This window comes from Perna viridis, chromosome 10, assembly GCF_037379345.1.
Source record: "Perna viridis isolate PV_CMFRI_1.1 ecotype Kerala chromosome 10, ASM3737934v1, whole genome shotgun sequence".
NCBI lineage: Eukaryota > Metazoa > Mollusca > Bivalvia > Mytilida > Mytilidae > Perna > Perna viridis.
Window position 1 is genome coordinate 35,040,997 of NC_142454.1, and position 27,899 is coordinate 35,068,895.

General features: G+C 33.9%; 2 protein-coding genes across 6 annotated transcripts in view; both read left to right on the forward strand.

The window, feature by feature from the left end:
• The window catches only part of LOC148605558 (aminopeptidase N-like), a 61,057-nt gene extending 51,795 nt beyond the window's left edge, over positions 1–9,262 (forward strand). For 3 of the 4 annotated variants that reach the window (XM_088548622.1, XM_088548624.1, XM_088548625.1), the window contains 3 exons: positions 2,397–2,546; positions 6,693–6,774; positions 7,273–9,262. In XM_088548622.1, the coding sequence (XP_088404748.1) occupies positions 2,397–2,546; positions 6,693–6,774; positions 7,273–7,422 (382 nt within the window). In that variant the 3' untranslated portion in view covers positions 7,423–9,262. The remainder of the gene's footprint in view (positions 1–2,396; positions 2,547–6,692; positions 6,775–7,272) is intronic. The other variant, XM_088548623.1, reaches the window with a different exon arrangement.
• A 3,663-nt stretch (positions 9,263–12,925) lies between these two features.
• On the forward strand, positions 12,926–27,051 carry LOC148605560 (protocadherin-9-like). 2 transcript variants are annotated; one of them, XM_088547651.1, is made up of 5 exons: positions 12,926–13,651; positions 18,164–20,954; positions 23,912–24,032; positions 25,296–25,789; positions 26,664–27,051. In XM_088547651.1, exons 2-4 carry the CDS (start codon positions 18,327–18,329, stop codon positions 25,592–25,594), a joined length of 3,048 nt encoding a protein of 1,015 aa, XP_088403777.1. In that variant the 5' UTR covers positions 12,926–13,651; positions 18,164–18,326; the 3' UTR covers positions 25,595–25,789; positions 26,664–27,051. The 2 variants fall into 2 exon arrangements, with proteins under 2 accessions (XP_088403777.1, XP_088403778.1); XM_088547652.1 differs by lacking the exon at positions 12,926–13,651 and adding an exon at positions 16,549–16,687.
• Positions 27,052–27,899: the final 848 nt, after the last annotated feature.

The following is a 27,899-nucleotide window of genomic DNA, read 5'->3' on the forward strand; positions in this document are numbered from 1 at the left end:
ACCCTTTTGAGGACCCCATAATCCCTAACATTAATTGATGTTGTTATAGTCTAATAATTAAATGTTGGAGAAACGTGAATAAACCGGTGACATCAGTTAGGCCATAAAATAATTTGTTTCAGGATATATATTTTTTTTCTTTCTTATTAAGTAATAACTGGCTTAGCATCTCCCACAAAAAGCAGCTCAACTTTATTCTGAGGAATAATCTGGCTTCAAACTTCAGACGGCATCAAAAACTGTCAATAAATTTAATGAATGCTTACAAATAATTTTAAATTATTTTCAAAATTTGAAAAAAAATCAAAACTTTACTTTGATTTCCAAGTTGTCGTCTATCCTTGCCTTTGATGCTACATTCCAGCATTCTTATATAGGTACCAGTATCGTATTGCATATCCCTGAGCGGGTGTACATCAAAACATGGATGCTATAAAAATATAGTGCATTTTCTTTTTGCCTCTCTACAAACTAATGTTTTGTCAAAAGATATGAACAATGACTTATAAAATAGAGCAAACATCACACTGTAAGATGAAGAACTTTTTTAAAAGAAAATCTAACATAATATCATAAAAATGTTCCACTGAAAAGGTTGGTTTGGTGAGTGCAAAACGAAAGTGAAAGTAGGGAAAATGGCTATTTATAGTTCAAGACTACTTTTCTGTCCGATCTTCGTGGACTCACCCTATTTTCTTTGCGGGAAATTATTTTCACATGTCCTTAGAAATGCTACATAAGTGAAAGTTTTCTTGAATCAATTTTCATATTTTTAAAAAAAATCCTAAAAATATGCACTTCACTATAGAAGTCTATGGGAAAATTACTACGATGCTGAGACCTATATGGTGTCAATTACGGCTGGTGTGTTGCAAGAAGTAGGTAATGCTCATCATCAAGGAGTTAACTCAATATAATAACAGGGTTCGTTCACTCTCGTTTGCACTGCATTACAGCGCTTTAATGGTATAAATTTCCCATTTACACCACAATTTTACAACCCCTCAATCTCCATCATTTTAACTAACATTCTAACTTACATAGTCTATAACAAACCAGTGAGTAAATTTTCAAGTTTCCTTAATAAAATTTTAAAAAAATATTTGATCGAACGTCCTATGAAAATGATTTTATGTCGATCATCACTTTCGGCACTAACATAACTTTTATTTTCATCTTTTAAATTTCCTTCCACTTCTTTCATCATATGATCAGCAATCAAAGAGAAGTTTATTTCATGAATATCGAGTCTCTCTGAATAACGAGTACTGCTTGGTCTGGTAGTTTCAACTCTGCCATCTTCGAATGTAATGTTTATACGTGTTATCGACAGATTCGCTTGCAGTTAGTTCTGGTTTACAAAAAATGATGATGATAAAAGGTATAATCCCATATGTTACCACAGACCATTACTTCCAGTTACAACAAGCAATGTTGATAAAAGGTATAATTTCATGTGCTACCACTGGTTATTACTCCCAGTTACGACAAGCGATACTGCTAAAAACAAAAATCTCATATGCTATCGCTACCACAGGCCATTACTTCCAGTTACGACAAGCAATGCTGCTTAAAAATATAATCCCATTTGCTACAACAGGCCATTACTTCCAGTGATGGCAAGTAATGCTGCTAAAAGGTGATCAGTTCCCAGTAAAAGTCACATAAAAATGTCCAAAGACCAAAACATCCTTAATAGTCTCATTTAACATATGTACCCTTTTGTACCTCTCAACGACTAAAATGGGTCTCTCTCAACAACCAATTTGAGTCTCCCCCAACTCAATAAAGCAATCACTTTATATACTATTCTCCTCCATCATTCCTCCATTCTTCCTACATCGGTCCTCCATCGACCTACATTTATCTCCAAATTTTCACCAACTATGCTCCATCACATCATAATTCCAAAACAAATTATGAATTACAAAATGACTTTTCTAAGTACTTTATAGAGAACTATGACCTACACTGTGTTTTATCTATAAACTCAGATTAGGAAATCACTAAACTAATTACTATAACAAAACACGAAATAAAATATACTCTTTATATCAAATTATAAAAATATAAACATTGCTTTTTTAATTTGTTTCCCATGATGTCTTTCACACAAAAAATATTGTCATCTTCAAGTCATATGTTTGATGTCCTGTGGATTGTTTAGAAGGTCGTTGACTGTAGGGAAAGAAGATTGTGGTGACAATCAAATGTCTCTAACTTCAAAAACACTAATACAGGTAATTTTCTGTCAACAAATTTTTATTATACCTTAATCAAATGAATACCATTGCTTCTGGGTTTTTTTTTACTATTGAGGACATGGTTAATGCGATATTTGTGCTTATCACCCACTTCTTATTATTCTTGTAATAAGCTCATTATTTATATTTCAGATTTTTAGACGACAGCATTGGACGAGGAAATATCACGAATATTCGTTCGCAGGATGCTCGATTCGTAATTTTAGGTGTAGCAGCAAATCCTTTTGGGTTACCCTTGGCATGGAAATTTGTTCGTGCAAACTGGAAGTATCTAGTTAAAAGGTAAATACAAATCAGATTCTTTGTATAAAAATACAAAGGGAGTGCTACAGAAGTAAGGACCATTGAACGGTTACCTATTATCTGTTTTCTATATCTGAAGTTGTGTTAGGGTTTAATATTTACTTTTTATTTGCGTTGTTTTCTTTTTTAAATCCTACTTCATAGATTAATGTTGCTTTTGTCGAGAGCATCAACTCGCGCCAATTTAGACAAATAGTGATATTACACTTGCACCAGAAGAATACATTTAATTCGCGCAACAAATAAATATTTCTTTTGCACCATTCAACATGTAAATTGTATTACATCATCAAAAGCAAAACAAATTACTTAATATTAAATATAAGCCTCGTATTGAATATCCCCATTGGTAGTTTAATATGTAAACCGGTATTTATTTGCCCACGGGTATCAACGTTTTGGGTATTCTAGACTTGATCGCGGGTTAATGTGTGAGGAATCCGCATGCTAGTAAAGTATAACTTTAAGTTTATTCAATATAAGGAGCATCAAAAGCCTCTAAGGGCTGGTTGGTAAAAAACATATATATATATATATATAACGTCTCAGAATGTGACGGCTCTATTCGCTACACTGCTCCATCGGATTAAATTGATACAGGGAAGATATTTAAACGTATAGAAAGGTCTGAAAAATTCCCAACGATTTGAGGACTGTCAAATTTGCGATGTAAATTTTTGGTCGTTCCCTCCGCGGGAATCGAACTCGTACCGCTGTGACATCTATGGCAACACCGCATGCACGAAGTCCAGCGCCCTAGACCACTCGGCAAGCTAGGCTATAAAAATATAGCTTTCGCTGGCCGGGTCATTCCTCCTCGTAGGATTAATCTAGGGCTGTAACTTAGTACACGATGTATGGTAGTATGGGACACTTCATTTAAATGTTATTATGTAAGATAATAATACGGAATGCCAGGACCGGGGCCCCCGGAAAGAACTTGGAGAGCTTGGGATGTTTTTGAATGTCTTTCCAATTTGAATGCAGTAACTGCGAGAGTTTCCCAAAGGCTGGATGGTATGTAAGCACAAAAGGGACCCTTTTGTTCTTTTTCTTAGGTTTGAACTCGAGGAGATAAGTATTGGTGACTATCAGTTGGTTTGCTGTGAAGATCCATGGACATTCCCCCGTCTTTTACAAACGTAGTAGTATCAAAAAATGTGATTTTAGTGTCAGAAATTTCATGGGTGAATTTGATTGATGGATGAACATTGTTGGCATGTGTGATAAAATTGTCTAAATTTGGTTTCGACTCAGTCCATTTCATGTCAACATCATCAATGAATCGGAACCAAGAGAGGGCTTTCGATAAAGATGTTGAGATTATTTGATTTTCTAATTTACCCACGAAGATGTTAGCATACGAAGGAGCCATTTTCGTTCCCACATCTGTACCATTGATTTGGAGGTAGTGTTCGTCGTTGAAAGTGAAGTTGTTACACTTCAAAACTAAAGTGAGTAAATTAACTAGGCAGTCGGTAGGGGGGTCCAAAATATCTCGTGATTCCCAAGCTTCTCTGCAGGCTTCTATACCGTCATCGTGTGGGATATTAGTATAGAGTGAAGTGACATCAAGGGAGACCAGAAGTGTTTCGGGAGGTAAAGGATTCATTGATTCCATTTTCCTCAGATAGTCCGTGGTGTCTTTTAAATATGACGGGAGCTTTTGAACAAGGGGTCGGAGATGGTAATCCACAAATTCAGAAATTTTTTCGGTTGGGTGACTATTAGCAGAAACTATGGGTCGTCCAGGGATATCTTTTTTGTGAATTTTAGGTAGAAGGTAAAAACGTCCGGGTCTTGGATCCTCTGGTTTTAAATATTCGAACTGTTCTTCTGTAATGCTGCCGTCCTTGAACATTTTGTTCAGTTCTGAAGTGATTTTCTCACTGAAAGATTTAGTAGGGTCACTGGGTAGCTTTTTTATAAAATCTTTCATCCGAAAGTTGACGCATAGCTTCTGAGATGTAGTTATTTTATCCATAACTACTATGGCGCTGCCTTTGTCTGCTGGTTTTATAACTATATCGTCACGGTTTTTCAACGATTGTATTGCTTTTTTCTCATCGGGCGTAATGTTGAAGAAAGATGGAATGTAGTTGTTGGATAAGTGTTTGATATCTGATTTTATTTTGTCAATGACATTTTCTAGCGTGCCACATTTATTTGATTTTTCTTTTTGAAATTTCGAGTGTATATATCACTTTCTTCATGGTCGGAGTCAGAACTGTCAGGGTCCATATCTTGGTCTTCATGTTTGTTAGCAAAATGTTCTTTGAGCCTGAGGGATCTAGCAAATTTATCCAGGTCATCTTCAAGTTGAACTTCATCTATATTGTTAGGGGTGGGACAGAAATTCAAACCTTTAGATAAAATACTGGTTTCAGTTCAGAGAGAGTAAAAGATGAAGGGTTGACAATTGTCGTGGTGGAAATTCGTTTCAAGTTAGATTTTCTCTTAAATCTGCGTTTACGAGACTTTTTAGACGTAGTTTTGTCCTGTGACAAAATATTATGTGCTTCTATATTGTTAAAGATGTTTACGCCGTCTCGTGTGAATTTGTGAAGTTGTTTACTTCTTAATTTCTTGGATTGAATAGCTCGGATTTCGACTAATCGTCTCTGAATATTACAAAGTTCAAAATCAGATAGAAAAGAACGAGCATTTTTAAGTAAATTTTGACGAGATATGTTGAAATTAGCTAGTTGATGCTTTGATTTCTGATATAATAAATCCATCAGACTCAAAGAACCATTAAAAAGAATGTTATTCCATCTGTGATGAAATCTATTGGATTTTTCTCCAGTGGTAAGGGGGGAAGCCTTAAGTACTGCATACCACATCGACGTAACTTGCAAAACCGAAAATACCATATACCTTCTCCAGTGCCGATGTGGTATGCAGTACGTTGGCGAAACAGAACAACCTTTCAACAGGCGTATGAATGGTCATCGCAGTGACTACAAATGCAAACCAGACCTCCCTCTAAGTCGCCATCTTAGATCTGCCGAACACACCCAGGAGGATCTCCACAACATTGTTGTGACGATCATAGAACATAATAAAAACTGGTCAAAATGTAAAAGAGTATCTCGGGAAAGCTTTTGGATGAAGAAATTGCAAACAACTTCTCCAGATGGAATTAACGAGAAAAAATAATTCATTTTTAGGTCTTGGATCTAAGGCTGGTACAGCACTACTTGCTATACATCAATACGCCGTACCACTATATTTGGACTTTTTATTTTTTTTTTAATTGTTTTCCACAGTTAATTGTAACTTTGATAAAAAGACCCTCTTTGTTATTTTCATTCAGGCTCCTCATCAGTTGCTTATATGAGCCTTTGATAAAGGTACAATCACCCACAGCGTACGCGATTCAGCTTCTGAATCTGTTTTGATCTTGAACTTTGTGAGTTTTATGCTCATATAGTTTTATGCTGAGGAAGGATATCTATTATCAGAATTTAAATTTTACCATCTTCTGGTGATGTTAAACATATTTAGACGTTTATTTAAATTATTGTTATGTTTCGCATCGTTTTTAACGATCCATCACCCCGTAAGAGTGATTGTTGACTATCATTTAGACGATTAATATATATATATATATTCATTTTTAAATTATCGGAACAAAGCAATATTTCATTAAGATGTATTTAGAATTCATACACTTATTCTTAGTTTTTAAGTACTTCTCCGTCTAAAAATCGGGCAAAATGTGTTTAAGGTGTGGTACATGAAGGAAAAAAACACAGAGATTTTATTACATTAACCAAATATTTATACCCGATAACCTCCAGAAATAACCATCATTTTTTTGTAAAGTTTGCCTTTTTAAGATAGTGATAGGTCAAATTAGTTGAAATTTTACTATGGAAAAAATGGCGGGAGTTTTTTCCGCTCTTTCTTTTATATAAGCAATCAAACAATATCTACGTCACAGATGCTTCAGGAAAAATTTAGATATCTTTTGAGTTGTTTTCAAGATGTATTGAATATATACGAGGCAAAAAAGACCAAACTGAGAATTATGATGTGCCACCCATTGCCCGATTCTTAAACAGAATGGTACTTAAATATTGCTTGATATTTTCTACGTTAACATTTTTTTTTTCGTTACAGTTCTGGTATAAGCAGTTATGCTCTAAACCAAATTGTTATAGGAATGTGTAGGTGGTTCCATACAGAATATGACCTATCGATGGTATAAAGTATTTCAAGTTTTTCAAGACAAAGAATAAAAAATTATAAATTAGGAAATACAAATCAAAATATTTTTATCAGCATATTTCATAATTTTTAAACTTGATTACTCAGCATTGAACATTTTTGTTTTCATGTTATCGTGTTTCCTACAAGCATTCGCCAAGATACAAGAAAATCATTTTACATCTGGTACATAAGAGGAAAATTTAGATTCTGTCGACACAAAAAGTGAATAGGTCTTTCAAATCTTATAGTTTATCGACGCATTAGACTAGTCATACATGTAGTAATAATTATAAACTGATGACTGCATTATCTTCATCGTTATGGCTAAACCCCAACCTGTCTGATTTGTATAACGTAACTGACAGGAATATTTTGAAGAGTTTGAAGACTGTGTCAATTATAGTGTACCTGTCATTTTTTATTATGAAAAAACAACACCTTAGAAATAGTTGAAAATTGGTTAATATTAGATTATGTAATTAATATCCAGGTAAAAAGTTGGATGGAGGAGCACAATGATATTTCAGATCCATGGAGTGGATTCAGACAAGGAATCGAAACAATAGAAAACAATAAAGCGTGGCATGACAAGAATTACGATCAACTAAAAGAATGGCTACAACAAAATTATGCAATATGATAAAGACTACTGATTTATCCTGTGTATGGTTTACTTTATAGCATTATTGTAAGATGTAGTTATCGTTTAAACAGATGTTATGATATATTATTCATAATTTGTGCATGTAAGTTTTTTTATCAACAAAGTCACCTTCAATATTATAGATTTCAGTACTGAATGTAACGCGTTTTGTGAATTCGATAAACTTTTCTGCAATAAGTCTTTTGTGTACAGTTAGAATTAACCGCATGTACCCACCAAACTGATATCCATATTAAAATATTGAATGTGTTTGTATGCAGAAAATACTGAAAAAAGATACGAAATTAAAACGAATCAGATTAGTTAAGGAATGACTGTTACATTTTTTCTGTCTATCAGGAAATAATCTCAGTCACGTGGTGCACAATAAATAACCTGCTAGGCATGTTATTTTGGGCATTTGGGCTATTTCAAATAGACCCAAAAAATATAACAGTCATTTCATATGATTTAATGTTACTATCAACATTTAAGGAGTAAATCACCAAGTAGGTTGATGAAGTCACAGTCACATAACAAATATTGGTCTATGAGATGATGGACACAATTGTTTATCCAATCAAAAAGCGTGTTACATCAGAAATTAAATTCTGTTGGGGATACTTTCACTTTACACTTTTACTTTATTTCTTTCTATATCGTTGGAATATCTACAGTTTGAAAGTTTGAATTAATTGAATATTTATGGTTTACTTTAGTCCATAACAGTATCGCAAGAATAAAGTAAACTGACGGCAGTGCCACCCTGGAATCGACATTTTGGCTTTTCAGGTGACACAAAGTGTTCACTATAACAATTAAGCGGTAAAAATGTCAAGCTGAAATAAACATTTTCCAAGCGAATAAAAACCTGTGTCAATATAGGAAGTATAATATAAAAGTCTAAATACTAATAGTATGTTCAAAAGTGTCTAATTTGTTTTGCAAATTATTGCCGGTTGTTCCCAGTGCAAGACTCGGAACTCGTACCACTGTGACATCTATGGCAACATCGCCTGCACTAAGTCCAGCCTCTATACCATTCGGCCTGCTTGGCTATATGAAAACATGGCTTTCGCTTGCCGGATAAATCCTATATTTATCCTACGAGGAGGAATGACCTGGCCAGTGGCAGGTATTTTTTCATGTAGCCTAGATGGACGAATGGTCTACTTGGGCGTTGGACTTCGTGAAAACGTCATAGACGTCCCAGTGGTATGAGTTCGAGTCCAGCGGACGGAACAGCCAATAAAATTGAGTTGATTTTTTTCCTTGAAATTTGATTTTCCTAATTGGATTAAAGGTGTTATGGAAGGCTTCCTTAGTTCACCACATTCTTTATAAATTGATTTAATACTAAACTAATATTTAATTTACTAAAGTGTAACTCTAGAATCAACACCCTTCACAGGACTTCAACTGAGCAGAGTACAGGTACATAAATGTATATTATTTAATTAAATGGACATAATAGCCAGTCGAACAAAGGGGAGAGAAGGATGAAGCTTCCAGTTCAGCTATTGAGTTATCTCCCATTTACCATACGAATAGTGAGCGTCATTTATTTCCTAAACTCCACAAGAATCCATACCAACAACGTTACATAGCTGGGTCTGAAAATGTACCACCAAACCTCTTCCAAAACTTTTAACTTCTATACTCACAGCTGTCAAAGAGGGTCTGCAGTCCTACCACAACACTTGTTACTCCCGTAGTGGTATTAATTCAATGTGGATCCTGATCAATGGAAAATTCGAAAGATCTTTTGGAGACAATCAGTTAAAGGCTATCACATGTATCAGAATATAATAGCATTAAAACCTATAATTTTTCAAAACCGTATGCTTCTATTCCCCATACTTAGTTACAATTCCGACTTAAAAACATTATACATCATTGTTTAAAAAAAAGATGGTACACCTAGATGCAAATATAAAGTTCTTGGTAGAGATTCCTCATACTTTGTGAGAAATAATACCAAATTATCTTCCAAATATACAGAAGAAGATGTTTACAAAATGCTGGAATTCTTAATCGACAGCATATTTGTCCAGTGTGGTGGACGCGTTTTTCAACAAACGATCGGCATTCCAAAGGGAAACAAATTGTGCTCCTCTACATGCTGACCTATTACTTCACTCTGATGAGGCTGACTTTATAGCTGATCTGATCCGAAAGAGAGAATATCGTTTAGCTAGATCCTTTAATCTCAGTTTCCGCTATATAGATGATGTACAATATTATCTTTAACCAATCCTGATTTTGGGGATTTGATACATCGCATCTACTCCAAAGAACTTGAGATAAAGGATACTACAGACACTTTGAAGTCAGCCTCATATCTTGACCTACACTTAGAAATCGATGATAAAGGAAAAATATTGACCAAACTTTACGACAAACGTGATGACTTTTCATTCAGAATTGTCCATTTCCCATTCATCTGTGGCAACATCCCTTCAGCACCTGCATATGGACTTCATATCACAACTCATACATTATGCCAGAGCTTGCCGAAACTACGCAGACTTTTTGTATCGCGCTAGAATAATGACAAATAGGCTTCTGGAACAGGGTTATGTTGCTACAAGATTGAAGTTATCACTGCAGAAGTTTCATGGTCGTCTTCATGAACTCGTGGATCGTTACGGTATATTCATCTGCGCCATGAAAACTGATATGTTCAACGTGTCATAGTTTTTCATTCCTCTACTACGGAACTCGACGGGTGTTTCTAGAAAAGTAGAGGACGCTTACCCTAACGGTGCCCCTGGTCCATGCTCCCAGTTTTTAATGGGGTCCGAGTTATTCATTTGCTTTTGTTGCTTCGTGTGTATGATTTTAGTTACTTTGTGCTTTTTGTTGTGTATGTCTGCACATGTTTTCAATGTCTGGTCTTTGTCCCTGGATTGCATTCTTTTGATTACCGCTATAGCCTTGGTTCCCTTGATTACTCTTTTACAATAGGGCAATTATGTCTCGTAGGTTTTCAGCCAGATCTTTACACCAACATGAAGCCCAAGAGAAAATACAGAAATGTTTACGATTGGTGGATAATAAAAAAAATATTTTCAGAATAAAATGTGCGAACAGTAAGGAACCAAAAGTATCTAATTTGAAAGCTAGCAGTCCATATATATGTATATTTTATTGGTCACTTAAGGCTTAGATTGGATACTGAAAAATTGATGTTTGAAAAATTATCCCTCTTTTTGAGCCTTAATTTACAGACAGAAAGTTCGCATGGTATGATGGGTTTGATTATAAAAATTTAAAAGCTATATACGTGTTTTTAGCAACATTGCGTTAGATAATGGAACTTTCACCCGCATCTATTTTTAGATTTTAGTGAAAGCTAGTGAGGACCCCGCCCCTCCCCCTACAAAAATAGCATTGTGAATACATGTAATTGCGTTCTTGTATCCGACGCATTCCAAGCAATAAAACAAATTGGGTTATTCTAGAAATCATATCCATGAAAGAAAGGAAAAATTCGAATAATAAAAAAGAAATGGAAATAATCAATCGAGCTGCAAATAAAGTGGCACAATTTAAAGTGCATAGTTAATGGTGTACTTTAAATTATGATGGTTATTTGTAGTAGAAATAAGCATGTCTTCTAAAAGATTCCGGGTAGGTTCAAATCTCAGGAGGCACAAGATCCAGAGGGGTTCAAGGGGTTGGCACCCCTTTTTATAGAAAAGTTTGTCATTTTCATGTGTAAAATTGACAAAAAAATGGGACATAATGTCCTAGCACCCCTTTCGGCGGAACCTCGTATGGCACATCTTCATCAAAGCGTCTGGATCCGCCCCTGAAGATATTTTGTCGACCCTACAAGAAAGTTATCTTGTTCCCTCTATGTATTATGTTGTTCCCTTAAGATACTTTATGTCGTTCCCTCAAGATACTAGTTCCCTTATGATACTATATGTTGTTCCCTCAAGTTAATACGTCGTTCCACCAAGATAGTCATATAGTCAGGTAATATCTTGCCGGAATGTCAGCTTTGTCCTACATACGACCTCCAGTTATATATATTTGTATTGCACATGTATTTCATTTCAATTTACTAGAATAACAAGATTACTTACAAATCATGTAAATAACTCTATAATAAACTACATTAAAGTTTCTTTATAAGGAATCCACGTGTGGTCTATAATTTTTTTTTTCTTTTATTGCCTCTCAGAACTAAAATAATAATATTAAGAGAAATTGATTTCACCCGTTTCCGTCCAAAACGTTCGCTAATCTTTAAACCTGTCAAGTACAATCCGACTATTGATGATATCTGTCAATCTATAATCCCTTTTGACAGGATTTTAAGATCCCACAGCTGTTAAGCCGAAAATGTTTTGGTGCTAACAGCATGTGTTACGGTCCTTCCTTATTTATAGAAACTTGGATAATCTCGTTTATATAAAGCTTACTACCGCGCATGAAGTACATGTATAAAACATATGATAAAAATAAAGACATAATATACACTTTTTAAAGAGTAATCAAGGGAACCAAGATTCTAGTGGAAATAAAAAAATGTAATCCAAGGACAAAGACTAGACAACAGACAACACAATAAAGAGTATAAAGTAACTAAAATAATATATATACAAAGTAAATTGTCGGCTTGGGTTATTTTTCCGCTACTTGTCTAATTGGAACTTCCTTTTTTTGTTTGTTTGCGTTTTCTCTGTGCAATTTTTTTCGTATATACAAAACCTGTGTGTAATAAAACTTTTAAGAATATTTAACACAAGTATAAAAATGTGGACTACCTGGAGGAAGAGTTGGTTATCTGGGGTGGATTTCTCGAAGCTTTCTGGGATAAGGCATATCCTAAGACTACCTTAGGATTCGTCTCTGTCCCAAGTCGTGTTCTCGAAACCATCATAATTTAAGAAGTCATCCTAACTTTGGGACGACTAAATAGGTGTCTTACGATCGGATCATTTCATCGAAAAATTATCACAGAATGACCGGCACGCATCGGTTCAAACATATTTTTAAGGAATGTGCATGATTTTAAACTTTTAACCCCCGATAATCAAAAGATTTTTGCCTTATCATATATGCATTTTTGTTTATTTGATATTTTAAATTACCGTATTTAATATTTTTTAATAAAACATGAATAATAATTTAAACATTTCACAAATTGTACTTAAGATGCCTTTATGACGTCTTAACTTGAGACATGTCTGAGATAGTTTCGAGACACAACCTAACATTGTCATAAGATGATCCTAACTCCATCCTAAAGTTGGTGTTAGGACGTGACTTAGGACATATCTTAGGATAGCTTCGAGAACCACACCCCTGGTCGTCAGTTCCTACTATATGTATATTTATTAATTGGTCATTATCTTGAGTACAAGCTACTAATTCGAAATACATGTATATGCGATACTTTTTTTCAGTAAAATACTTTTTTACAACTATTCAGATATGAACATGTACGCAAATAAAACATTATTAATACGCTACATGTATAGACATTATCTCTTTTCGGACGAAACATTATTTTCCCCGGGTTAATCAAATATGATATCATTTCATTCTGATAGAAAGACTATCTTCCCAAAATTTTAAAAATACTTGCCAAAACAATGACATGACATGTAGGTTTTGAAAATGAATAATCCACAGTTTCTGCAGTGGCGGTGCAGGGGGTTGGCACTCACCCCCTTTTATAGGAAAATTTGTCATTTTTTATGCGTAAAATTTACAAGAAATGGCAAATAATGTCATAGCACCCCTCTTTTTCTGAGAAACACCGGCTGACATTCCTCCTTTTCAAAATGTATGGATCTGCCCCTGTTCTGTGAGGCTAAGCGTTTTTTTGGTCTTAATCATCGAATTATTAGAATTAATGTTTTCGCGACATGTTTACAATTATTCTTGCACTTGCATTGGTTTTGTATTTTCATGAAAGTCAATTCAGTTACACATTGATGGATTGTCATGTCGAAATTGCCAATCAGTAGCCGTCGGTGAAGAGAAAGATTCAGTCAACCGTAGCGCCGCAGACTTGCTAGGATAACCTCTCGCTTAATGCTTCTTTCAGAATTTCAGTTGAATTGACAACTTGATCGATAAAGTGCAGATTGTTTTAGTCACGTGTTTTGACTGAAAATTATATACTTTGTAAAGTAATGAGATGTTTCTGTTCGGATATTAATGTTTTTTTTGTGATTTCATTCGTAAAATGGACTAAAATAAACAGGTAAACATTTTTTTCATTATTTTTGTAATTAAGAGAAGTAAAATGAGGGTTAACAACACAGTCTTAAGTTTTGGTAAAATATGCAATAGTATTTTGGGCTAGTTATCTTAAAACTTCTAACAATCATTTTCGATACGTATGGGGAAAATATGCGCAAAATATGATCAACTGTGGGTCAAATAAGTATGTTAAAAGTGAAATAGCAAGAACTGTTAGACTGTAGAGAAGTTCATTAAATTACTGATGGCCTGGACAATGGTCAGTAAGCCCGGGGTAGAGATTGGATCATCAGATATGTCATACCGCAGTAGATGGCTTCATTTTGGACTGATAAATATGGTCAGGGACAAGTTTTGTAATCATTACTCGTCATATTTATGATTTTTGTACTCGGATCCAGATTTATGTGTGTTATTGGACATATTTATGCACGTTTTCTTATTACTTACCCTGTAGCGAAGTTCATGTGACAGTTATTGAAATATACAAACATGTTATTGGATAACTAGACAAATCAGGTAATGCTGGCTCATTTTTGCGAAATATTAGATGGAAGATATTCAGATCATACATGTTTTAAGCAAATTTATGATTTCGAACTCAAAATTTCTTTTTTCAACTTGATAATTGCTATGTACAGGGGGTGTACATCTTTCAAAAGAATAGCATATTAAGATTTTACTACATTTTACATGTGTCAGAATTATTTATCGTTGAATGAATACTGATATCAGACAAGTAGATTGTTGATTATCTACAAACAAAGCACATATCGTCTATTTATGTTTTTTTTTTAGAGTTTTGTCCAGGTTCTTCTATTCGGATAAGTGAGTAATAGGATTGTTGTTTACACGTTGGAACATATTTTGTCCACCGATATTAGATAAATATTTGTACTGATAAGTCGCTGAAACATTGAGACTGTTTCAATACTACATTGTGGGAGTTCTTATTCCTGTGTTAATCTTGTTCCGTGTATATTTACTTACCACTTAATTGACCAATTGGTTCTCTCCATCATTGATTGCATGTGTATTTCAAAGAGTACAAATGATTTAATAAAATTTTACAATGATCGATGAATTCGGGATTTTTTCGGCAAAACTTTGTTTATCATGGCTTATGTTTGGTAAATTTCACCACGTGGTTGATTTTTATGATAACTGTCACAACAAACGATGCATATACGTTTTGTATTCTAAGAAAGTAAATATCCTCTACATATATAAGGAAACTTACCGCCAAATTGAATTTTCTGTGAATCAATCAATCTTAATCAAATACTGTCTAGGGTTTCAGAGGAAGAAAGATTTCCTACCTATTCATGCAAATAATAAAATGATATTAAATTAGGGGTTATCAATTATTTAAGTAAATTTTGATACGCAGAAAGATTTATCAGAAATGATACCGGCGATTTAATGGGATTCGTGCACTGTAGATAGATACTTAATTTTCGAGTTGCCCAAGAAATTATCTTATTTTTTTTTTTCATTATATTCATATTATATTTAAAGTGAACACAAGTTATTAGTGTAAACATTTCCTCCAATGGAATAGGGTCCATAACATAAAAGTTTTACTTTTGAATTTTTCATTGAAATTCCAATAGATTCTATTGTATTTGAGTGTCAAAGATAAAAATATATAGGCTTTTTACCCATAAATCACATTTTGCATGATTCTTAGCTGGAGTGCTACTTAATTCTTAATTTCTTCTTTAAAAAAATCTAACATTAGAATTTTAAAGACTGCGGAAACCGTATAATGTATCTGGGCCATGCTGTCGGAAAACATGAGTAATCTTATACCTTCTGTACTGATCGGTTCGTTAGAAATGTTATTACAACGTGTTGCAATGTTTGATAATTTCACTTTTATGATCTGTTTTGCTCGTAATGACATTTATCATTAGGTAATGTACAATATAGAACCAACAGACGGCTAACCCGGAACGGAAATGCTATATTAATATACATGGGGTCAAAAAAGTTGTGAAGGCTATAAGGCATGAGTATTTAGAAATTGTTCAAGCTCAGACAGACTAAGCTGTTCTAATAAAAGAGACGACATGAAATTTACAGATGGTGCCTGTTTACCGCTTTGTAGTATCCTTATGATTTACATCTGATCCTTTGTTTAATATGGGATGCATCTGAAACACTTTGAAGACGTCTATACACCATTGTATCTAATTATATTGTCATGCAAAGAAAACGATTTCTTTTCATTAGTAGCAATAGTATTTCCAATTATAATGGAAGAAATAGTTAAAACGACATAAATACCAGAGACAACATTCTAATATCTTGCTTTTAAACTTACAGTTAGCAACTTTTAACACAAAACAAGGATTTACTTGAAACAAGGCTCTGGATCGGTTGCTTATTGAATTTGATACAGAAATACAACTTAAATATCAGTACTCTAAGACTAAAACTTCTATTTACTTTGTAAGAATTCAAACCAAAAAAAAATTCAGGAGTCTGAAGTCAAAGTAAATGAAAAAGTGAAGTCTTGTCGTCCTTGGTAGGCTTTGTTCAAGTACCAACTTGATATCAACATACTAATTTGAAGAAATAATACATATAAATATGAGTTGTGTGTCCAACGACAGTTCAAAACAGAAGATCCACCGCTGAAATTCTAATCATTATCATCCGATCAAACATCTTGAATCGTCGACACAGCACTTATTTCTTCCTAATCGGATGAAAGTTTAATTTGACGATTTTATCTGAGGAGCTTAATTCAACACACTATAGAGTTCTTGATATGAGCATTTGGAACAAAAAGGACACCCCATGGTTAATTTAAATCTTTTTTGGTCGGAAATGTTTAGAATTGTTCAACAACCGATTAAAGTTTGATGATAAAGTCTCTGTCAATATAAAACTTCGCCTTTAGTGAAAACAAACAATTAAATATCAGTTCTGTAATTTTTACTGTTACGAGATAATGGAGTTGTTTGTGCGATTTGTAGATTTTTTGACAGAAAATTTGTGAAAATGAATTTGTAGATAAACTTAAGTAACGGTAAGTATCAGTTTTAATTTTAGCTTTACCTTATGACTTGTAAAAAAGTAATTTTATGCTTAAAAATTCCATTGGAAATTAAAATAACTCAGAAAACACGATTGAATTCATTGAAGAAACTTAATAACAAAAATGTCTGAAATGTTGAGACCAGAGTAAAACTAGAGTTGGGCTAACGACCCAGCTACGTTCAGATTGTTAAAACTTTCAATCACGATGCATGCCTTTTGTATGAAATTTTAATCAGTATATATTTATTCTATTTGAAATTAAATAAGATAGTAATTGAAAGCAAATTGGAATTGTTTTGTGAAATAATCATAAGTTATCTGTTTAAATATTTGCGAAGCTCTTTAAACATCCGTCTAACATTAAGCGGAATTTGTGAGACATGAATGCTACTTTGATTTAGCATTTAGTAACAACACCTCTAAATATACACCATTGGATTTTTAATGTGGGATTAATGGAATCCATTACATTTTCTCGTAAGTGACACAATTAATCAGATCCTAGACACTTGGACTTCTCTGTCAATGTTAAAACAAGGCCAAAAACGCGTTTGTAGTTTTTGTTGATTTGCGCTTGCAAAAATTTAAGTATTTTTTTTTGGTCCCAATTTCAATTGTATTCATACAATTTAAACATTTAAGGCATTATAAAGTCGATTTAGATATTCTGACAGTTCTTTTGATAACAAAATTAATTTAATTTGTTTTAATACACAAGATTCTAAGAATATACAAGCTTCAAATTATTAAATAATTTATCAATGGAATGAGAAAATTTCACTAGGTGCTTGATCTTCCATATATAGTATTTATAACTGATAACTATATTACAAATGGATATAACCCATTAGATGTTATGTAACATAGCGTTTACCATAATGTGCCCTAAGGTATTATACAGCGGTTTACTGATGAATGACAAGGTAGTACCTACATGTACACAGTCCACTGCTTTAGGCCTTATTTGCCCGACAAGGATGTTTGGATATAAAACTTAAAAAAAACAAACATCGCATAAAACAAACAGATACAAAGAGATTTGAAAATTTTGAAAACTAGGAGTTGGGGGGGTATAACGTTTTAGATTGGTTCAGTATATAGCCAAAAGTAAGATATTTTAGCAATACAAACCCATCGAACAAACTACTGATCGACGGGGCATCGTTACTTGTTCTGCCATGCTTGTTGAAGTTACACAGTGTATCACATTTCTGCTTTAGCAGAGTTCATTTCGCACACCTGTCATTTAATGGGAAAACTATTACGAGAAAGCGTTTCGGTAAGCATTAAACGCTACAGGCAGAAAAATAATAGGTTTAATGCTTTTAATCAATTCTCCGTTCTGATAAATTTCTTTCCCTTGGTAGACAGTTTTGACTTAACGTTGGTTGACTTCAAATTACAATCGTTTAATAAATGATTATAATTGTTTCATGTAAATATTGATACAATATTACATTTGCAGGAATATGTCAAAATATGTACATGGTTTGACCAACAACCGAAATAAGTAAATACCGCCGGGATCCCAAGGAGAGTTGGAGTTAAAATTACTTAGAGGTTTCACTTTATGCAGGGTTTTAAGACAAATTACCCACGCCTTATTATGAATTACTGATACGTTAATCATGATACATTACTGGACAGTGTTGATATTTTTATTTCTCCAGTCTTCGTCAAGTGTAGTTTATCATATTCCAGAAGAACAAGGACCGGGAATTTTTATAGGAAATATTGCGTTCGATTCAAACTTAAACATGAATATGAGTGATGATGATTTTCGAACTCTGCGCTACAGTTTCCTGACTGGGGACAGACAAATACGTTCAATATTCACCCTTAATCAATCTTCAGGTAACTTGTTCACGGTAGACACCATAGACCGGGAAACAGTTTGTCCATATTTAAAATCCTGTATGTTTTCATTTCAAACAGCGGCTCAATCAACAATCAAAAGTTTCTTTACGAAAATATCAGTAATTATTTACATTGACGACATTAACGATCATTCCCCAAAATTTTATTCTTCTCGGATAAATTTAGAAATCAGTGAATCGGTTCTTGTTGGAGCAGGGTTCAATATAAACGGTGCTAGAGATTTGGATACGAGTAGTAACTACTCAATCAAAAGATATACAATAGAACCAGATACTTTACCTTTTGGGATTAATGCTACAAAAAACCTAGATGGAACTTCTGTTATTCGACTTATTGTCACTAAACCTCTTGATAGAGAAATAAGAGATTCTTATGAATTTAAAATTATCGCCGCGGATGGTGGACTTCCGGTGCTCAAGGCAGAACTTTCTGTGGCAGTTACCATACTTGACGAAAATGATAATGCGCCTATGCTCAGCAATTCTTTCTTTAACGTGACCGCGAAAGAAGGAGTGGCACCAGGTTATGTCATTTTTAAGTTACATGCATTCGACCTTGACATAGGACAAAATGCAGAAATAAGATATGGTATGAGTCCCATTCAATCAGATATTATTAAAAAGCTTTTTTCTGTGAACGAAACAACTGGGGAACTTTTTGTATTGAGTCCCCTTTCTCATGGAACGTATAAGATAATAGTTGAGGTCAGTGATATGGGGGAACAACCATTAACTACTCAAACTCATGTTTTTGTTACAATTGAAGATACTGAAAATAACCCCCCTAAAATTCATGTCAATTTACTTAACGCTGGAAATAAAGCTACTATTTCGGAAGGGGCAACGATGGGTCAAGCTGTTGCTCATGTCATGGTTGAAGACCGAGATGCTGGAAATAATGGCATTGTAACATGTTCCCTAAACTCTGAATTGTTTGATCTGCAAGGTCTTGACATCAATGAATTCAAGGTCATAGTTGCGAAACCTCTTGACCGTGAAACTTCACCTTCACATATGATAACAATAACATGTCATGATGCTGGATTTCCTCCATTAAGTTTCAGTAGGGCGTTCTTGGTTGAAATACTTGATATTAATGATTGTCCTCCAAAATTTAGTACGAACTTCTACACTGCGTCAATATCAGAAAACAATATGATCGGAGATGCAGTTATTCAGGTGTTGGCTAAAGACGATGACATAGGCAGAAATGCTCAAGTCAAATACATGCTGCCTCAAGTTAATAGTTCCATTCTTAGTATTAACTCATTAACAGGATTAGTTCGCACAAATGTAGTTTTTGACAGAGAAAAAACACCAGGCTTCATGTTCCACGTCATAGCATTTGATGACGGAAGTCCTGCGTTGTATGCAACGTCAACTGTATCTGTTAAAATTAATGATGTAAATGATAATACACCAGAATTTGTAGAAAAATTGTTCATTTTTATTGTCGAGGAAAATACAAAAATGGGATCAAGTATAGGAAGCCTTTTAGCGTTTGATCGTGACGAAGGAGACAATGGCAAAGTTGTTTTTTCCGGCGAAACCATGTCTTCTCCTTTCGTACTGTACTCCGATGGAAAAATAAAAGCGACAAAACAAATAGACAGAGAAGAAAGAAAATCATACAATTTAACAGTAACTGCTTCAGACTTGGGAAGTCCGTCGAGAAGCTGTACAGCTCATGTTAATATTTTCATCGCCGATCAAAATGACAACGCCCCAATCATTAAATATCCGACACCAACCAACAGGACCGTACACATCTCTAAGAATGCAATCCCGGGTACAGTAGTGGCAAGAATATTGGCCGAAGATCCCGATGAAGGCATGAACTCGTCTTTAGAGTTTCTTATTGACAGCAAAAATGACTCTGGTTTATTTCAAATATATCCTCAACTCGGCGACATAGTTCTCCAAAAAGAAGTTAATAATTTATCGGGGAAGAAGTTCATACTTAGCTTAATAGTGTCGGATAGAGGTAGTCCTAAAATGTTTAATTATACAACTTTAGAAATTGTGATAGGAAAGGAAGATATATCTGGGATTCACTCAAATATAATGATTGTCGTTGCCTTTGTTGGGGCTACAGTTATAATGTCGGTTTGTATCATTGTTGCCATTTGTATAATTCGTAAACTTGACTTTATTAGACGAAATTCTAAAAACAAACAAATAGCACAAGTTAGTTATTCTACAAATTCTAATAATGTGCTGATGGAAACAGAAATTGGGAGTATTGACGAACAAATCTTAGATCATGAAAGGAAGAAAAAAGAAGTAACATTTGCGTTTCATGTGTTAGATAATCCACATATTAACCAAATGAGATTTGAAACCAGAACAAACAGTAATGGCCGGATTGGAAACTATGGGGTGAGTTTGATGCAACTTTTCTTGGTTTCTCTATACTAGATAATTTTTACTAAAAATCACTTCTGTTAACTTGTGCCGTTGATACATGATTTCTGTTAACATCATTTTGATGTTTGACACGTTTGTAATACTTGTGTTGAGAATCAATTTTCCAGATTGCACCTTCAAGCTGTCTATTTTTCCAGACGTTTTTCACGCGTCGATCAATGACCATAACTAAGTACCAGCCAATTTAACAAGTGGAATCGCATTTTCTCAGCGGGACTTCCAATCACTTGAAATCTTTCACCACAAGAAATTAATTGAATAAATGAGCGAAAAATGTTTTCATTTCTGGCCGTCTTCTTTTACATTAGGTATTTGTTGTATCATCTTCGCTTTCGAAAGTGGCTCCACTTTTCCATTGATTAATCAACTTAAGGAATTCTCTGTATAAACAATTTGAATTCACGTATGATTAACATCTCGATCTGCCAAATCAAAATCCACTGTTATCAGCAATTCTGTATGTTACAACTTTTGAAGTTAATCAGATTTGATAGATTCGTGCGTTTTTTACAACTTTCGACCAACATATTTATAATAAAAGGCAGGTTTTTGTAGTCAAACGTTGCCCAAATGAATTGTGTAAAAGCATTGCTTTATCTATACAGATAACAGGTAATCAAGTTTGATATTTGGTAAACGTGCATCTCTCCCAGGTATGCGATGATCATCTTATTTTAATCTAGAATTATCTGCGTTTAACTTGAATTGGATTTCTGGTTTATGATCTGTACATTTGCACGGCTATTCAATGAGTTAGGATTCTAAGTTAGCGTGACTTCTTAAAATATGTCAACACATTTGTCCTTGAAGGGTTACAATACTATGCATTAGGCAAAGCAAAAAATATGCCTGTTTAAGGTTACCCTACCTACCTTATTTTTAAAGCCTACCCGAGCACATTCTTGAGAAATCCTTCCATAAATGTCTATAAAAACATTTACCTACCTACCTTCCCTTTTTCCCTCCAATGTAACCTTAATTAGACATTTTTTATCTAGGCCTTGTCATGTAAATTATTAAAATCATCCCAATCGTTATATTGACTCATATCTCTACGTATATTCTTGTTCTGTCTCGCTTGTTCTATATTTGACGCTATGATAGTTTTATTTATTTAATTCAAACGCACATCCTGACTTGGCCTTGATTTTGACCGCTTGATTTCGACATAACTTGCCATATTAATAGATGATTTGATAGCATGGCATAAAAAATTCTTCATATTTTTTATCATTATAAGTGAACTACAGTAGAGTTTTATAATCTTATTTATCTTATATTTATGAAGATAGTTTCAGATTTTCTTGTTCTGTATGATTTGTGAAACCTTTTAAAAGTAACCCCCCTACAAATGTGTACACTGGTATTTGGAACATTGATTTTACGCACATCTTTCATAGCTTGTATTTCTTCCACCCTCGAAACCTATCAATTTTACTTAAAACGAAAAGAACTGAAACATTCTATCATTTGGTATGCTGATCCGATATTGATATGCGAATTAATATGGCCGATAGGTCATTAAAAGTTAAACGGAGAGAAGACACCTACTTAACATTTTAATATATACAACTGATAAATCTTATAATGTCGGTAAAATACAAATAAATTACACAATCTGTAGGTTACCAACGATTGTTGCCTGGGGACATTACATTAATGAATGGAACCGTTCAAAAGTTCACGATTGAGCGGACCTCAAGTCGCTTTTTTATATATCTTTAAATGTGCGCGCGCGTGTGTGTGTTTTGCTGTCTTTAATTTATAGAAAATGTAAACATACAAGATGAAAGACGGCTGTAATATAATGTTCACCATAAAAAATGAAATAGTAATATAATAAGATGATGCTTCGCATTCTCGTGTATATTTTTTTCTATAATATCTTTTTTTGCGATTTCAATTAAATATTGTAGTTTGGTAATGAGAAGACATGTTCCGGGTAATAAATCATTTTAAAGCATTATCCTGACATTAACATAGGCCCTGAGGGGCTCAGTCCTTAGAAAGGTGTTCTTTTTATCCAAAAATCGGTTACTTTGATTTACTCTGGAAATATGGTCATACTTTGCCTAGAGCTTCGTTGTGACCATTCTTCTTAGATTTAGACAAGATATGACATGAACTCACACTCCTATTTCCTTTAGTTGACAAGATACGAAGGCAAAACAGGGATGAAAAGAGCACAAAACAAAAAGTTTATTTGCCATGCATTTTATTCGGCGTTGCATCATAGCGATTTATTATTATAAGTCGTTATAAATCGTTGGTGTTTTATTTGTACTAAAGTATTACAAGGTACTAGTTTTTATACTTTAAAAAAGGTAAATTTTCATGAGTTTGAAAAACTACTTGTACTGCTTAACATTTAAAGGGCGACTAAATAAAATATATGAGTAAATATTTTATATTTCTAAATCCAAGAGTTTTGTTCCTGATAATTTAACTTGTTGTGACGACAGCTGCATTGACCCTATCCCTCCTTTTTCTAAAATTGTTAACTTCAGTGGCGTATCCAGATATTCCGACAAAGGGTCCAACTGAAAGGCCTAAGGCAGGTCCGGTCAAGTGATTTTCAGTTTTTTTTTTATTTTTTAGCACTAGGGGACCCGCCCTCACTTGAATATACCTATGCACTGTATTCATGTACATATGAATTGAAGATAGTAAACTTATTGATCTAAATTTTTATATGTAGAATGTCATTTATCTATCGATACAATGGTACACAGGAAAAAATACGACATAGGATTTCATATGTTTACAAACATGTTTTCCAGCTGTTTTTTCATATTTTCATTTTCATATATCACAATTTTTTCTGAGTAATAGCATGATGTATCATTATTTTCCGTAATAATGCAACATGGAGAACAAAATCAACTGAAACATTAAATATTCTTTTCCAGGATAGTTTGCATCAAAAGATGTTTCGTCCACAGGAGGACAGCAACAGCGAAACCTCTGGGGAAACCAACACAAGTGATAGTGGACGGGGACTAAGCGACGACGAAAATCACCCCACAAAAGGTACTACGAATTTATATTTATGCTTTTAAAAACAAACGTACTTACTTCAAAGATATGTTTCTAGTATGTAAAACGTTCAATCAAGCTTACAGTGGCGGATCCAGGGGTCCCGGGGGCCGGGCTTCCCCCATAGAAAAAAATTTGAAAAATTGTGTGCGTTAAATCATGAAAAACACACACTTCGTGATCCTCACCGGTGATCCTGTCGAGATTTTTTTGGGGGGGAGAGGGGGGGCCTTACCTAAAACTCACCACTGGCTTATCTGGTATGAACTAGGTGTACAAATTGTATACATGTAAAACGTTCAAGCTTATCTGGTATGAACTAGGTGTACACATTGTATACATGTAAAACGTTCGTCAAGCTTATCTGGTATGAACTAGGTGTAAATATTGTATACATGTAAAACGTTCAAGCTTATCAGGTATGAAGTGGGTGTACACATAGTATGCATGTAAAACGTTCGTCAAGCTTATCTGGTATGATCTAGGTGTACACATTGTCTACACGTAAAACGTTCGTCAAGCTTATCTGGTATGAACTAGGTGCACAAATTGTATACATGTAAAACGTTCAAGCTTATCTGGTATGAACTAGGTGTACACATTGTATACATGTAAAACGTTCGTCAAGCTTATCTGGTATGATCTAGGTGTACACATTGTATACATGTAAAACGTTCGTCAAGCTTATCTGGTATGATCTCGGTGTACAAATTGTATATATTTAAAACGTTCTTTACTGAAACAAACATGAAAGCCAAGCGTGTTCGACTTTCTTTTGATCGGTGTTGAACGTGCATCATGCAAGCATTTCCGAATTTTTCATTGCTCCGTTTCGTCTGATGCGGCACGGAATACGTTTATGTGTATCATTGACACGATATAGAACATTTGTTTTATTCATTTGTTCATGATTATTTTGAATATTTTCTCCTGTCGTCATTAGACTCGACAAAATCATGGCGCATACCTTTTTTCAGCAGTAGCCGGAGATTTTATTGCAAAATCTATAGATATTGTGAAGAAGTGAGAAAATACTCAATTATACTTTTTTCAAAGTAATCCCAGTCGATCCCCGCCCCCACCCCTAATCCCCCAGTATAAAAATGGTTACTGTACTTGAATGTTTATGTGCTTTGAATGTTACTAGTTACGAAAGACTACGCATTTGTGTAATTGTTTTTATATATCATGTATATAAATTGATTGTTATGAAAGTTCAAATCATATTTACTTTTGTTTTTAACCCCTGTTATTTAGGAAAAGAAAGACGACAACAGAAGATTACTTTCAACATGCTGGCGAACCACAAACTACCTCATCCTTTCTTCCATGATGGAAGGACACCCATGTCACCAATAGACCATCCAAAAAATATGGAATTTTCATTTAATCAAAACCAAACCCCTAGTCCTAATCGGGAAATGGAAATCATAAGCAATACGTTTTATTATCATCCAAAATCGCCATCGTTTGAAGAAGACAGTGGATCAACTTCCGGTATTCATACGATTGATGAAGAAGTTCAAAGTGTTCAGTTTGAGAACAACGTAGTATAGAAATTGTGTGAATATGTATAATTATACTCATTGTGTCTTTATCATTATTCGACTCTTCAGTTGAGAACTAGGCTTATGATTCAACTACAAAAGAGCGAATGGATTGTGATGAAGACAGAACCATGAACCAGAATTTGCCGTTCGACAGTAAATGTCATCGTACTCTTGTATATGTATACAATGAGGCATTGTCATGTAAGTTTCAAGTCCCTAAAATTTAACTAAATTCGTGAGCCAATATATAAGAATTTATAAACTAGTAATAATATGTGGAAACAGCTTGACATCCGAGTTAATTTTATGCTACTTGTGTAAAATGTGATTTTGTTTTCAATCGAGAGTTCTGAAATATGAGTTAATTAATAAAATTTCTACATACTCTTAAACTATAATGAAAAAGAAAAATATCGATCGATCTGGTTTTAGGGACCACACTTTTTTTTGAGAAAAAGAATATATATATTTTGAAAACGTAAATTAAAAGGCAGGTAGTGATCTATGGGCGGCGATAATATATACGTAAACAAGCCTCATATTGTATTATGTATATTAAGTATTAATTTTGTTTCCAGATTCATTCATTAGTTCCGTTTTACGTACGATTTTTAGGTACCTTTTTAGAAAAATACGATAATGTAATATCAAACTACACGAATCGTTAAAATTAGGGGGCGACCATTTGATTCTGAGGGGGGTCTACCAGTTCTGGTCGGTACAGATTATTTATTTGCATTACATGTATAGTAGAAGCTAAAAGGCTAGAATTTTTTTCTTATTTTCTAGGTAGCGGAGACAAGAATAATTACTTCCACTGTTTATGCCAAAATATTGATTTACAAAAACTGCCAGACCTCCCCTTAAGAATCAAATTGTTATCCTCTTATTGTAATATTAGAAACCTTAAATATGGCATCATCGATGAATGTCCTTACTATCTCTACCATAAAAAAAACTAGGTTTCATACTTTTAGATTCAAAAATAGATTACGCTTATTCTACTGAATCTCTTGACTAGGATGGTATCAGAACTATATTATCAGAAAATATTGAATTGTTGATTTTTTTTCAGAGCATCCAACTTTCCGTCAGTAGTATACGACAACAGAATGGATATACAGACAATTTTTTAATATTATAAAGTGAACTAAATGTTGTAACTACATGTGATAATAATTCCTCGTCTACCTCTAACTACAGAGATAAAGTCATGCTCTTTAGCAAGAATTCTCTTTAGCAATTGTTGGTTGTATTTGAAATGTAAAGTGATACATGTAGTTACAGTGAATATTTTTTTTCTTTTCTGTCTTTAGAAATCCAATGTTATAAATTCCGTCCTGTGTGTTTGTTAATAGTATGTTCTGTTGAAGTAATATTGACGCCATTGTATTGTATGAAATAATAACTACCTAATTAAGCCATTTTCCAACTAAAATTAAGTTAATAAAATATTGATAACACTTATTCTCATTCGAACTTTTACAATATACTATACAACCAACTACCTAAATTAAGTTTAACCATATTTATACTTATGCACAAGTTGTGCTGTTAATTTAACCCCTAACCATAACTTGCAGAGCTTTTATAGATTCTCAACTCAGTGTGCTAAGACATCTCGTAAAAACAAAAATTTGCTATATTAGTCATGTGTGGCTAAGTTTCATCAATCTCCTCTATCAATACCATTATCAAGCAGAACAGTTTAGATTCAATTATCGCGTATCCATCCATTGATTTACAGTCACTATTTATCATGACCTTGAATGCCTATTATTAATGAAACCACACTGGTTGATGATTTCTTGGAATATTGTGAAATCAAGGGCGAAACACAAAAAAGAGAATAAAAATACAGGAACAACGAACGAAATAGAGAGACAACAAATGACAAACGGGACAACGAATGACATACAGAAACAACGAATGATACGCAGAGACAACGAATGACATCCATAGACAACGCATGGCATACAGAGACCACAAATAGCATCAGGAAACAACTTAAGGGAACGTTATCAATAGACCACGAATCACAGACAGAGTCAACGCACGACTATAGAGACGAGGAACAATATCAATAGATAACGAATCACATACAGAGTCAACGTTCGACATACAGAGACAAGGAACGTTATCAACAGACAACGAATCACATACAGTCAAGGCATGACATACAGAGACAAGGAACAATATCAATAGACAACGAATTACATACAGAGTCCACGAATAACATACATAAACAAACGACATACTTGAACAACGTATAAAATTTAATATAATTGCCTGTCTAACAGGAGTTTTTAGT